This window comes from Macaca thibetana, chromosome 12 (assembly GCF_024542745.1).
Source record: "Macaca thibetana thibetana isolate TM-01 chromosome 12, ASM2454274v1, whole genome shotgun sequence".
In the NCBI taxonomy this organism is placed as follows: domain Eukaryota; kingdom Metazoa; phylum Chordata; class Mammalia; order Primates; family Cercopithecidae; genus Macaca; species Macaca thibetana.
The window spans coordinates 57,045,769-57,060,890 of NC_065589.1; the positions used below are offsets into that span (position 1 = coordinate 57,045,769).

At 34.1% G+C, this 15,122-nt stretch overlaps 1 protein-coding gene across 1 annotated transcript in view; it reads right to left on the minus strand.

Annotated features, from left to right (window-relative positions):
- Positions 1–366: 366 nt before the first annotated feature.
- FSIP2 (fibrous sheath interacting protein 2) overlaps positions 367–15,122 on the minus strand; it is a 95,173-nt gene continuing 80,417 nt past the window's right edge. Inside the window, exons 20-23 of the mRNA XM_050751766.1 lie at positions 9,010–9,056; positions 5,300–5,343; positions 1,778–1,847; positions 367–567 (exon numbers count right to left, since the gene is read on the minus strand). Of these exons, the coding sequence (XP_050607723.1) occupies positions 431–567; positions 1,778–1,847; positions 5,300–5,343; positions 9,010–9,056 (298 nt within the window). The 3' untranslated portion in view covers positions 367–430. The remainder of the gene's footprint in view (positions 568–1,777; positions 1,848–5,299; positions 5,344–9,009; positions 9,057–15,122) is intronic.

A 15,122-nucleotide genomic window follows, 5' to 3' on the forward strand; every position in this document is an offset into this window, starting at 1 on the left:
TGGTATAAATCCTTTTATTTGAGTATCTAAATATGCCTTTAACAATAAACTTGTCCCTTACATAGTTTCATGTTCAGCTTGGTTTTCATCTCAATTTAATAACTATCCCAGTAACAACATCCTATAAAATTTAACAGGAGAAATCAATGTGCATTTCCTGGTGGGTACTGTGAGTTGTCTAGTTTAATAATTATATGTTTAGTCATTTAACTCTCATGGCACACAGGTAATACTAATTATTAGCATTTCTTACATCAAAATGCTTATCCAAAGCATTTGTTAAACCCTTCTTTTACCTGGTCCCTTTTATGCTTCCTTTTGCTTTTATTTTCAGTAGTATACGAATCATCTTATAAGACACTATACTATGCTTTAAAAACCATTTTATTTTCTAAGAGAAGTAAGCATACTTATATCAGGTACAAAAGCTTCAGTGTTCATCCTTGTGAGCTGGTGAGGAAGATGTGGGATTACTGGTGTTACATAGAGAAAACACCTTTGACAAAGCTGAAGACATTTTTGTCAGCATTTTAGATCCTTGTTTGGAGACATCAGACTTGGGAGTTTCTGTGGACAAAGTAAACAAGAAGAATGATATCTTTATTTTTGGATGCTGAGGTCAAATACCTTGCCTAAGGTCATATGAGTAAAAGGTGGCCCAGCTGGTAATAGGGTCCAGATTTTCTGACTCTCATGACATCATTATGCCTACTGTACTATAAGACTTCTTTAGTCAAGTATGCAAAAGTCCATTTCTCTTTTCTCAGCAGAACACTCTCTGAAAATGTCTAATGAGTTAAATGCGAAAGTAACTTTCAAGTATACACAGTGTGGACACCTATTTCAGAATGCTCAAGAGAAAGTAGAAGCACATTAAAAATACTATAAATTCTCACCTACTTTAAGTAAATTTTCCATTGACTGACCCCAAGTGATTATTTATGTCATGGAAAATAGGATTGTGTAGGTAATGAGAGAGTTCCTATTTGGATTTTTTTGCACCATTTATTCAGCATGAGGTTTTAAAGAATATAATCATCTCAGTTTAACAAAATTATTATTTTATACATAAAGAAATAATTGTATATGTAAAGAAATAATCATTTATGTGCTTTTCTGATACTTCATAAGTTGTGATAGGGCTACTAAAATCCTGTATTTTCTTGATTGTAGTACATGACACTCAAAAGTTATAAATTTTAATATAAAACTTTAATTCCCAGCTTCTTTTGAAAAAATGGAAGAACTAGGAACAATCTAGCATGCCAATGAATGTAGCTGAGTAGCAGCTGCCTCCTTCAAAGACAGCATGCCATCTCCCATGAGTCACACACCCCTTCTCAACCTGCTGCTGTTGTTTATGGTACCTACCTTGCTCTTATAACCATTTGAGTGTGTAGACAGTGATGATGTTGCATGAGATTGGGATTTGAAACGTAGCTCTGCTGCTTGTTAGCTGTGGGATAACCTGGGATAACGTATTGTCATTTTTCTCTTTAATGATTCTCACTTTTTTTCTTTAAATAAAATGGGAATAGCTAGGGCCTGATATATTTTAGTTATATTATCTATTGTCCCTTTGGTGTAAAGATAGAGAACTACATAATTAACTGAAAATTGGTATTTATACAAACAGTAAGAATATTATTTCAATCCCATTTTGATAATATGCAAGGGGAGAGTCACTCATTTCCAGACAGTAATAAAAAATTCTAAACTCAAAATGATGCAGTTGAGAGTTTAATTACACCAGTTGTTAAAATAGTACATTTTGTACCTGAAGTGACTTCCTTTGAGGGATTTGCACTGCCAAGAACATCCTTGGATCTTTCAAAGATGGTGATAAACTGCCAAGGTAAATTGAAATACAAACTGAGTCTTTCACTGGACACTAAACACTAAATATACCCATAAATCCTCAAATCCACTAGATATACCTATACATACCATTACAGTATCTTACATAAAATATATCTGTGCTCTGCAATCTCAAAGAATTGTTCAATAAGGCTGAGGCTCATAATTTTTGGAAAGTAAGATGCCTAAGATTGACACTTGTTATGAATGCAGGCTTTGGCTAGCACTAAATGAGGGTCAATGGTTCAGCCATATTAACTCATGAAAAATCTCAGCTCTATCTGCCTCCTCTATCCTTTGACTGAATTGAAAAAAGTTAAAAATTCTTTTCTGAAAAAAGATGTAATAGTAAGGGGAGAAAAAAAGATGTTCACTTTGTAACCCCAAATTTTCTTTTATTGAAATCTTAGCCACTGCAGAGTCTGGAGCAATAAAGTGACTCTGTGGACCTGGTTGTGCTGGGATTGTGTCTCCAGTACTAGCTTTACTCTGTAGACCTTTATCAATTTTGAATGCAAGAGCAGCAATTGTCCCAGAGAGGCATAAAGTAGCCTGGGACAGGTGGTGGGGTTTCAGCTATTCTGAAACTATTCTAAAATGGTAGATTTGAAGGGTACCAGAATTCTGTAGCTATTCTAAAATGTCATCTGTTAAAAATCAATAAAACAAGGCTTAAATACATGTAACATAAGAGGAATGCGCAGTGTCTATATCAGGTAAAAAGCAACAGATACTATTACAAGAGTTTTACCATAGTTCCTCCAAGAAGACTTAAGGGTGCTCACATATTAAGCTATTGGAAACAAGATAACTGAGGAATAAAATGGGGCAGAGACAATGTAAAGTGCTGATTCTCAGTTGTGTATCCATAAGTTTAACCAACTAAAGATAAAAAAATAAATGAAAAATAATGGACAGCTGTATGTATACTGAATATGTATAGACTTATTGTTCTTGTCATTATTCCCTAAATAATACAGCATAAGAACTATTTACATAATATTTACATTGTGTCAGGTATGATAAGTAATCTAGAAATAATTTAGAATATATGGGAGGATGTGTGTAGGTTATATGCAAATATACCATTTTATATAAGGACCTTGAGTACCCCTGAATTTTGATATCTTTTGGGATTCCTGGAATCAATCCCCTACAGCTATGAGGGGATGACAGTACTTAAGTTATGCTGAAAACGTGTATCTGTTTGTTAGATACAAGAGTGCTTACCCTTACTTAATGGAGCATTGTTAAAATCATGACTTTAAAGTTTTTAATCTAAAAATTTCAAAACCTTGGCTATGTCGGAGTTGGCATCTTTTGACCTTTTCCTTGAAAGCTGTAGATATTGTCTTTGTTTTTTGTATGTTGAATCATTTTGGAATGTATCCTGCACATTATATGTAAGTAGTCAGATTGTTGGTCCTTTCAAAATCCTGTAGAGGATGTGTGTGTGTGTGCGTGTTTTTTTATTTTGGTAGGTAATTGACTCATTATGTTCAGATCACACATCCTACCCTGCCTCTCATGGCTGTGGTTTCAATTTAATTTCTGTTTTCAAAATTTTTGTAGCTTTGAGTATCCTTATGTATGCACTACTGTTAAGAATGCAGTTCAAGTTCTCGAAGACTTTTGTCTTTGTAACTTCAGGTAATTTCCAAATATGTACAATTCAGAGGGGGCATTATAAACAGATTTTTGAGGTTCCCCTTTTTGTGATTTTCCTCAATGCCTGACTCTCATTAGCCCCCTTTTCTAGTTCTATGGCTAAAATGCTGTGGCTTTAGCCTCTGTGTATGTGCTATTTCTAGTTTATATCTGCATCTACCACTAAGAGTAAAGTGACAAGAGAAAGCAGAGAAAAGCACAACAGGCTCAATCAATACTCCTTAGTCTACTGAGGACCCTTTCCCTATTGGTCAGAGAAGAATTTTCTTTCAGAGTTTTAAGTGGTACCTCAGCGGCCTCTGCTGCTACTGCCATGCAGCTTCACGAGGGGACCTTGCCTTGAGGCAGGACCAAGGAGGGAGAAAAAGTGGGGATTCTCCCCAGATTCTCCATGTCACGGGAATCTCCTAAGCGGTAAGAAAACAATGGTTTCTCTAGGAGCTATATTCTATCCAGTTGATCTATGCAATTCCAGGATTTGAGTTTCCCTGAGTCTTAGAGGATGTGCAAATAAAATAACAAAACCCAGGAAACTCACAATGGCATTGGCCATTCTTTGAGTTTTGATTCCCCTGCCTAACTCTTGTTATTTATTTTTCAGAATCCTCGGTAGTTACCCACAGTGTTTAGTTGTAATCACTGAGAGAGGTAAGATGGAGCCTGCCTACTCCACCTTACCCAGAACTGGATTAGATAACAACTTTACCCATAATTTTACCATGGAAAAGGTAGCAAAGAGGGAAGGAACAAAAGCAGAAGGAGTCCAGATTAGCCAGAAATTCCACTTGACACACTGAGTGTCAACAGGTTCTTAGATTAGAGCTTCAGCATTTCCCTTCTGTTGCCATATAATTTTACTGTAAATTATACTGTAAATTTACATATATGCAAGTTATATGTACAGTGTGGCCAAAATGGAGCCTGAGGTAGTTAAATAAATACTTATATTCACAAATGAGGATTAGCTTCAGTGGGTGATAAATCCAGTATCTTTGAACATTTAAAAAATATATATCTTAAGTGTAAGTTATAAGATTTTAAAAGTTGGTTCTGAAAATTGTACTATATTGCGATATGAGAAGTAACTCCATAATTGATAGCTTATGTTGTATGTGGGGGTGGAAGGACCCACTTGAAGGGTGATTAAACTGAACCGAGAAAGAAACAATCTGATTAAAAAACACAGACGAAGATGTGTAGCTTCATTTCTCATTGGAAACTTTATAAGAAAGATTTATAAAGAGGAAATTTTCTTGGCTCACACTGGGGAGTAGGTGGGCTTTGTGGAAAGTTGCCGGTAAAGAAGTAATGTTTAGGAATACAGAAAAATAGAATTAGCACTCACTTCCTGCAAGCCATGCCCCTCCCATGTTTGAAGCTTCTGTTTTCTCCCCACCTCCCCAAGTTTCTCACTTGAGTCTACTCATCCTAGGTAGGGCCAAGTAATTCACTCCCTCTAGTGTTTTGCTAGAGACTGTACTAACAGAGCTAATAAACAGAATTGTACTTAGATGCTAGGGAGAACCAGTATATTACTTTGTGCACCTAAACAAGAAATGATGACTTAACCCAAAGGATTTTGTCAACATATTTTAGTATACCAGGGACAGGCCTCAACTAGGAAGAGGGAGAGGGTGTAAGAAATTGTGAATAGGAGAATGCTTTCTGATATCCTTCAAATCATACCACACAGTCCCTGACTGAACTATGAAAACTGAGTTGTTCTTAACTAGATCCTAATATATACCAATTAAGGCTAATTAAAAATACTTACCTTAACACTGCTTGCATGCTCTGGCTTTTGTTCCTGAGAACTTTCTGTAGAGATTAAAAAAAAGTAAAATAGTCTCTTTCTGAGGCATATATATTTGTTGACACAAATCTGATCATATTACTTATTTTTCACCAAAGAATCATATAATTTAAGCAGGTCGAAGAAGTTGTTATTTTAAATGTATAAGCAATTGGGAACAACACTGAAGTAAGTGAGAGCCCTAGAATGTTGGGGCATGTCTTAGCCCTTCAGTTAGAAATTTAGAAATTATGAAAGATGAAATGTAACATAGTGGGAGAGGCAAGCTCTGTAACTTAGTAGCTGTACATCTATGCGCAACTATTCAATCTCTATAAGCCTGTTTGTTTACCTGTGAAATGAGGGATTACTCTATAGATGATTCTTAAAAGCCCTTCCAGGTCTACCACTTTCTTTACATACCTACTTAAAAGCAGCTTATTAGAATAAAGAGGAGAGTACGGGTATTATTAAATAGTAACTTCTGGGAGAATCAGGAGAGCTTCGAGGTAATGCTCAGAGGAAATTTGGTGGAGTCTATAGAACCAAAAGTTGTCTGAGTTCCAGGGGAGGTCAATATATTAGTGAAATAAATTCAGGCAAGGAGGTAGAAATGACACTGTGAGAGAAGCTTCTCAAGAACCCACTGCAAGGGAAGCAGCTAACCTGCTAAGAAGGCAGAAACCCTGTATTTAAATCTTAGCTTCATTGCTTAAAGCTGTGTGAACACTGAACATCTAACTTCTCTGACTCTGTTTTCTCATACATAGTACGTGAATGAGACTGTCTTCCTTGGCTATAGATATCATATAAGAAAAAACTATGCATTTTATATAGCTACACTCATCACGAGCCAACACAAGCAATAACTATCTAAAGTACCCTTTGGGCCAATATGGGTTCTAAAAAAAAGTAACAGTAAAATCTCAATCAGCTCAAATATGAGAAGTGATTAAAATATCTGACAAAATTGGTTAGATTTCATTGTTGGTTGATAATCTTCCTAAAAAGCACCTAAATATATATTGCACATAATTGAACAGATTTTATTTTAAATGAATGAGAACATTTGGGTTTACTACAAGGGCAATGATTCCAAACACAAGTTTTTAAGTTTCTAAGGCATATGGGCTTCCAACTCCCCAGAAAAACTAGGAAGTTGTTTTGATGAAGAGGCATAAAAAATTTCCTGATATTTATGGGGCCCCAATTTTTGGATTTAAGTTATTTGAGATTTTATTGTATATATGAATTAGGAATGAATATATCTGGCCTTGATCTTTCCACTTAATTTCAGACTTAAATATCCAATTGCTTATGTGACATCTCAACTTGAATGTCTAAAGGATACCTCAATCTTAACGTAACCAAAAGAAAGAATTCTTGTACTCCTCCTTCACCTTTGGTTGATCCAATAGTCTCTCCTATCTCATTAAATCCCTGTATCTACTATAAACAAAGTAGTGTTTTAGGCTCTTGGTGATACAGCTGTTAACAGACAGAAATCTCCACCTTTATGAAGCTTACATTCTAGAGAGACAGTCAAAAAAACAATTAAAATACACACTATAACAGAAAGTGCTATCCAGTAAAACAAAGAACTGGGATAGGTAGTGCACTGATCAGAATTAAGTTGCAGTTTCAGAGTGTGGCCAGAGAAGACCTGAGAAAGTGACATTTGGGCCAAGATCTGAAAGTAAGGAATGAGCAATGCAGATATAGGGGAAAGAGTACAGGAGGATCAGCAAATCCAAGGGCCATTAATATATAAAGTGTTTGAGGAACAGCAAGGAGGTTAGTGTGATTGGAATGAATTGAGCCAGAAAGAAAAAGAGGAGTACCTTAGAGGGGGAATAGGATGTTAGGGTGATGCCCAGATGATGTAGGGGTTTGTAAGCCATTGTGATGACTTGAGATTTGGTTCTAAATGAGATGGGAAGTACAGTCATGCATTGCTTAACATGGTTACATTCTGAGAAATGCCTCATTAGGTGATTGCATCATTGTGTGAACATCATAGGATGTACTTACACAAACCTAGATGCTATAGCCTACTATACACCTAAGCTATATGGTGTGGTATGTCTTCTAGGCTAAACCTGTACAGAATGTTATGACACTGTATACTGGAGGCAACTGTAACACAATGGTAAGTATTTGTGTATCTAAACATAGACAAAGTACAGTAGAAATACAGTATTATAATCATATGGGACCACTATTTTATACTGGTCCATCATTGGCCAAAACATCATTATGTGACACATGACTTTACTTATTAATGTCTGGAATTATCTTGTTTAAGTCTTTACTCTTGGGATGGGACTTCCTACTCCGAGTTAAAGTGTAAATTCCATGAGAGCAAAACCTTTGTCAGTCTTGTTCAGACATGGAATCTCAGGATACAAAGAAAACACTCAGCAAATCTTTGGATGAATGAGTAAGTAAATGATTTAATTGAACATCTGTGATATTACTAAAGGATATAAGTACTAAGCAAGATCACCAAAATGAAGTTGGAAAAAGCATATTAAAACACTGAATTTAGAGGCAGGAGACGTGGGATGCAGATGGAACTTTTGTTTATATATAGATTCACCGGATACATGTGCAGGATTATTACTTGGATATATTGCATAATGGTGAGGTTGGGCTTTTAGTGACCTATCACCTGAATAGTGAATATTATACCCAATAGGTAATTTTTCAGCAGTCACCCCCCTCCTCCCTTCTGGTGTGCCACATCTGTTACATTGGTCTGTTTTGGACTCTGTTTTTGACTCAGAGGAATGTTGGATGGGTCACTGCCTCACCCTCAGCTTGAGTTTCCTCATCTATGAAATGAGTATGGTTGTATGAAACAGTTTCTGTTGGCATCTAGCAAAGTATAATTCCACAATTCAGACATTATAGGAGTGGTTTTTGTGAAATCTATGATATGGTCACTGAATTCTGGCATACTTAATGTTATTTTATGGATTATCTTAATAAAAATGATTTTCACTTTCAAATTGGGAGAATATGTTGAATTGGTTGCATGTTTGAAATAGTAATGATAAACTTGTGGTTTGACTTTCAATGTGACTTTATAGCAAACATGACACTCTACCTCTTATATATGCTATTATTGTTAGAACCATATTGATCCTCCCTCTAAAGTCTTGACAATTAGAGAACCTAAAAGTCATTACAAATTTTCTAAGGAGCCAGTACTATTAAGGATTGAATAAAAAAAAAAATAGAAAAATGAAAAAAAAAGTGAGGTACATCCTAGCCAGATTTTAATATGAGGGAATAAATTTAGCTTTAAAAAGAGGCATAATCCTTCAAAGAAATAATTAAATTCTAGTAGCATGGATTCTGGCTCAGATAGAAACTGCTGTTACAATACTCTCTATTTTGTAGATATTTCACAGGAGTATGGTAAATGTGAATTCATGTCACTCCGTATACTTGATACCACAATCAGTGATAAAATCTTAACGGTAATTTAGGCAAGGCAAAGTATTTAACTCATTTTAACACCTGAATGAGGTAATACTGGATCATTTTCTAAAGTAGATAAACTCATAGAATAAATAAAGCCTGTATTAACTTCAAGTTTGATAACTAAAAAAAAAAAACCACACACACATCAAAATAGTAGACATTTATCTTTGAACACTTCCTAATTTAAGAAAAAAGAGTCCAACCTTCTAATATTTTAGCACTTGGGTCTGGGCAACAATCTTCATCCTCACTAACATAAAAGAAAAAGAACATCATTTAGGGTGAATTTGATAAATGAAGAAGTTACTGATTAAGCAAAAGAACAGTTAGTCTTCATATGGAAAGAAAGCTTAAATAATATACTATTCACTGAGATTCCAAATCAAATAAAAATGATTTCTGATTGACTTTTTCCCCTACTTTTAAAATTGTGGTTATACATACATTAAATTTACAATTTTAACCATTTTAAGTGTACAGTTCTATAGCATTAAGTACATTTGCAGTGTTGTGCAACCATCACAACCATACAGCTCCAGAACTTTTTTCATCTTTCTCAACTGAAACTCTATACCAATTAAACATTAAAACCTAATTTCCGTCTCTCCCCATCCCCTGGGAACCACTATTCTACTTTCTGTCTCTATGATTTTGACTATGCTAGGGACTTCATATGAGAATCATGAAATGTCCTTTTGTGCTGACCTATCCCAATTAGCAAAATATATTTGAAAGTTCATACATCCAGTAGTATGTGCCATAATATCTTTCTTTTTTAAGGCTGAATAACATTCCATTGAATATTTATAACACATTTTGCTTGTTTATTCATCTATCGATAGACATTGGGATTGCTTCCACCATTTGTCTATGGTGAATAACGGTGTAGAAATATCTGTTTTGGTCCCTGCTTTTAAGTATTTTGAGTTTGTACACAGAAGGAGAATTGCTTGATCGTAGGGTAAGTCTATATTTAATTTTTGAGAACCCGCCCAATACTGTTTTCCACAGTGTCTACACTATTGAAATTTCCACCATTGATGCATAAGGGTTTCAATTCTTGACATCCTTACCAGTACTTGTTTTCTTTGCCTTTACTTCTTTTTTCCCTCCCTCCTTCCGTCCCTCCCTCCCTTCTTTAGTTATCTTAATGTGTTGAAAGTGGAATCTTGTGATTGTGATTTGCATTTCCCTAATGATTAGGGAAATGATTGAAAATCATTTTATGTGCCTCTTAGCCATTTGTATATTTTCTTAGAGAACTGTCTAAGTCCTTTGTACATTTTTAATTGGGTTGTTTTATCATTGTTGAGTCACAGGAATTATTTATATATTCTGAATCTTAATTATTTACTATATATATAATTTGCAAATATTTTCTCCCATTCCATGGGTTGACTTTTCACTTCATTGATGGTGTCCTTTGAAGCACAAAAGTTTTAATCATAATGAAGCACAATATACCTATTTTTCTTTTCTTTCCTGTGCTTTGATTTCATAACAACAACAACAACAACAACAAACACTGTTAAATCCAATGTCATGAGGCCTTTCTCCCATGTCTTCTGACAAAAGTTTTTCTAGCTCTTATGTTTAGATCTCTGACTCATTTTGAGTTAATTTTTGTATGTGGCGTAAGGTAAGGGTTCACCTTCATTTTTGTTTGTTTTTTGCATGTGAGTATCTATTCCCATCACCACCTGTGGAAAAGGCCATCCCTTCCCTCATTAAATTGTCTTCGTACCCTTGGTAAAAATCATTTGACCATATATGGAAGGGTTTATTTCTGGGTTCTTTATTCCATTTCTTTGCTTTATAAGTCTGTCTTTATGTCAGTATCACACTGTTTGATTACGGTAGCTTTGTAGTAAGATTTGAAATCAGTAAATAAGACATCTGCATCTTTGTTCTATATTAAGATTTTTTGCCTATTAAGGGTCTCTTGAGAAACCAATGAACTTTAGGATAAATTTTGTATTTCTGCAAAAAAAAATTATTGGTATTTTGATAAGGATTCCATTGATTCTATGGATTACTTTGAGTAGAATTAACATTTTAACAATATTGTCTTCTAATCTATAAACATGAGGTGTCCTTCTACTTATTTGCGTTCTCTTTAATTTCTTATAGCAATATTGAAAGTACAAGTCTTTCAATTCCTTGGTTAAATGTATTCCTAAGTATTTTATTCTGTTTGTTATTAATATAAATGGATTTTCCCCTTAAATTGTTTTTAAATTTGTTTTCCCCTCAATTTAAATTGTTTTCCCCTTAATTATTTTTAGATTGCTCATTGTAATTATACAGAATGCAGCTATCTTTTCTGTGTTGATTTTATGTCTGGTAACTTTGCTGAATTAATTCATTATTACAACATTTTTTATGTGTTCTTCAGGGGTTTCTACATTATGACCATGTCATCTATAAACAATAATTTTTCTGCTCATCCAATTAGAATGCCTCTTTCCCTTTCTTCTTGCCTAATTTTTCTGACTAGCATTTTCAGTACTGTGTTAAATAGAAGTGGCAAAAGTAGTCATTGTTTTTTGTTTGTCCCTGATCTCAGAGAAAATACTTCATTTCTTCACCACTGAGATAGATATTAGATACAGCTAATATCTACAATATTAGCTGTAGATGTTTCATATATGACCTTAACAATGCTGAAGTAATTTCCTTCTCTTCCTGCTGTGCTGAGTCCTTTTATCCATGTAAAAGATTTAACTTTTGTCAAACGGTTTTCCTGCATCATTTGAGATGGACAGGTGTGTGTGTGCGTACGTGTGTGTTTCCCTTTCATTCTGTTAATGTGATGTATTACATTGATTTTTGTTGTTGTTGTTGTTTTTGTTGTTTTTGAGACAGGGTCTCATTCTGTCACCCAGGCTGGAGCGAAGTGGTGTGATCACAGCTCACTGCAGCCTACCTCAACTTCCTGTTCTCAATAAATCCACCTGCTTCAGCCTCCTTCGTAGCTGGGACCACAGGTGCACACCACCATGTCTGGCTATTTTTTGTATTTTTTTTGGAGAGATGGGGTTTCGCCATGTTGCCCAGGTTGGTCTCAAATTGTCGGGCTTGAGAAATCTGCCCATCTTAACCTCTCAAAGTGCTGGGATTACAGGCGTGAGTCACTGTGCCTGGCCTATTGATTGGTTTTTTGTGTTGAAACTTGTTTGCATTCCTGGGATAAAACCGACTTGGTCATGATCTATAAACCTTTTAATATACTGATGAATTTGGTTAGCTAATACCGTGTTGAAGATTTTTGCATCAATATTCATCAGTAATATTGTTCTGTAGTGTTTTATTGCTGTCTTTGGTCTTGGCAATAATGTAATGCTGGCATCATGACTTTGGAAGTGTTTCCTCTTTTCAATTTTTTTGAAAAGTCTGAGGGGGGTTAGAGTTAATTCTTTGAAATTTGTGGCATCCACCAATGAAAGTATCTATCTGGTCATGAGCTTTTCTTTCTTAGGAGGTTTTTCAGTTACTGATTCAATTTCTTTACTATTTCTAAATTTGTTCACTCTAATTTAGCATAATTCAGTCTTTACAAGCTGTATATTTCTAGGAATTTATCCATTTCATCTAGATTATCCAATTTGTTGGCATACAATTATTCATAGTACCCTCTTTTAATCCTTTTATTTCTATAAACTCAGTTGCTATTTTACCTGTTTCATTTATGATTTTAACTGAGTCTTCTCTTTCTTTCCTTAGGTAATCTAGCTGAAGACTTGTCAATTTCATTGATTTTTTTTTTTTTTTTTTTTTAATGAACCAACTCTTAGTTTTCTTGATTTTCTCTACTTTTTTTATTGTCTATTTTATTCCTGGTCTAATCTTTATTATTTTCTTCCACTTAATACCTTTCAGTTTGTTCTTTCTCTAGTTGCTTAAGGTATAAAGTTGTTGGTATAAGATCTTTCTTATTTGATTTATTTATGACTATAAATTTTCCTCTTAACATTGTTTTTGTTGTATTCCTTAAATTTTGGTGAGTTTGGTAAGTTCCCTTATTATTTCTTCTTTGACACATAAGCTGATACTATATTGTTTAATTTTCACATTTTTAAGGGTGTTTTGGTTTTTCCTTCTGCTATTGATTTCTAGCTTTATCCCACTGCAATTTGAAAATATATTTTGTATGTATTCAAACTTTTAAAATTTATTAAGACTCATTTTGTGGCCTAAGGTATAATTTATCCTGGAGAGTGTGCTATGTGCATTTGAGAAAACTGTGTATTTTGCTATTGTTTTATACATATATACAAACACACACACACATACACATATATATTTAACTATATATATATGACAGGTTGAATAAATCTATAGTTTTATTCACATCTGTATTAGTCTGTTCTCATGTTGCTATAAAGGTCTGCCTGAGACTGGGTAATTTATAAAGGAAAGAGATTTAATTGACTCACAGCTCTGTGTACCTAGGGAGGCCTCAGGAAACTTACAATCATGGTGGAGGGAAAGCAAACATATCCTTCTTCCCCTGGTGGCAGGAAGGAGAAGTGCCAAGCAAAAGGGGGAAAAGCCCCTTATAGAACCATCAGATCTTATGAGAACTCACTCACTATCATGAGAAAAGCAGCATAGGAGTAATCACCTCAATGATTCAATTACCTTCCACCTGGTCCTTCTCACAACATGTGGGGATTATGGGAACAACAATTCAAGATGAGATTTTGGTGGAGGCACAGCCCAAACATATCAACATCCTCTATTTCCTTATTTTGTTTAGTTGTCTCTCCATGATTGAAAATGGCATATTGAAGTCCTTTACTATTATTGTAGAGCTGTTTATTTCCTCTTCAATTCTGTTAGTATTTGTTTAGTATATTTTAGAGCTCTGATGTTTGGTGCATACAGATGCTTCTCAACTTACAATGGGGTTACGTCTCAATGAACCCATTTTAAATGGAAAATATCATACATTGAATATGTATTTAACACATCTAAGCTACCAAACATCATAACTTAGCCTAATCTACCTTAAATGTGCTGAGAACACATACATTAGCCTAGAGTTTGGCAAGATCATCTAACACAAAGTATTAAAACTATCATATAATATATTGAATATGGTACTGAATATGTATTCCTTTCACACTGTCATAAAGTTAAAAAATTGTAAGTCAAATTTTCACTAAGCTGGAGACCATTTGTATATGTTTTTAATTATTATCTCTTCCTGGTAAATTGATGCTGTTATCATCATACAATGTCCTTTTTTCCCCTCTCTTTTGGTTTCTATTTGCATGGGGTATATTTTTCAATTCTTTCACTTTCAACCTACATGTATTCTTAGACCTAAAGTGAATATCTTATGAATAACATACAGTTGGATTCTGTTTTTAAAATCCATTTTGTCATTCTATCTCTTTTGATTAAAGTGTTTAACACATTTATACTTTAAGTAATCAGTAATAGAGAATAACATTCTTTTGCTATTTTGTTGTTTTCTGCATCTTACAGTTGTTTTGTCCTTCATTTCTTCCATTACTGTCTTCCTTTGTATTTAGATGAACTTTTTAGTGACACATTTTAATTCAGTTCTCATTTTCTTTTATGTATATTTTAGGAATATTTTCTTTGTTGTTATTACAAGGATTATGTGTAACATCCTAAAATTATTATTCTAATTTTTAATTGATACCAAGTAAATTTAATTGCATACAAAAACTCTACTTTTTAACACATCTGCCCCCTACCCACTTTATGTTATTGAGGTCCCAAAAATTACCTTTTTATATTCTGTACCTATTAGCATAAACTTATAATCTGTTTTATTCATTTGTCTTTTAAATTCTTTAGAAAATAAAAAGTGGATATATGAGCTAAATTATGATAATACTATTTTTATATTTGTTCATGTATTTACACTTGTTAAAAATTACATAGTTTCATATGGCTCTGAGTTACTGTCTAACATCATTTCATTTATCTTTTTAACTTGAAGAACTTTCTTTAGCATTTCCTGTCTGGTAGGTCTAGTGTTAATGAACTCCCTCCGCTTTTCCTTGTCTTGGAATGTCTTAATTTCTCCTCATTTTTGAAGAACATTTTTTGCTGGATGTAGAATTCTTGTTTGACAGTATGTTTTTTTCTTTCATTCCTTTAAGTATATCATCTCACTGCCTCTTGGCTTGCTTGTAAGGTTACTAATGAGAAAATCACTAATAGTATTATGAGGGTTATTTGTACACAATGAATCACTTTCCTTTGTCTACTTTAAAGGTTGTCTTCTGACAGTTTGATCATTATGTGTCTTAATATGATATTTTTGTGTTTATTCTGC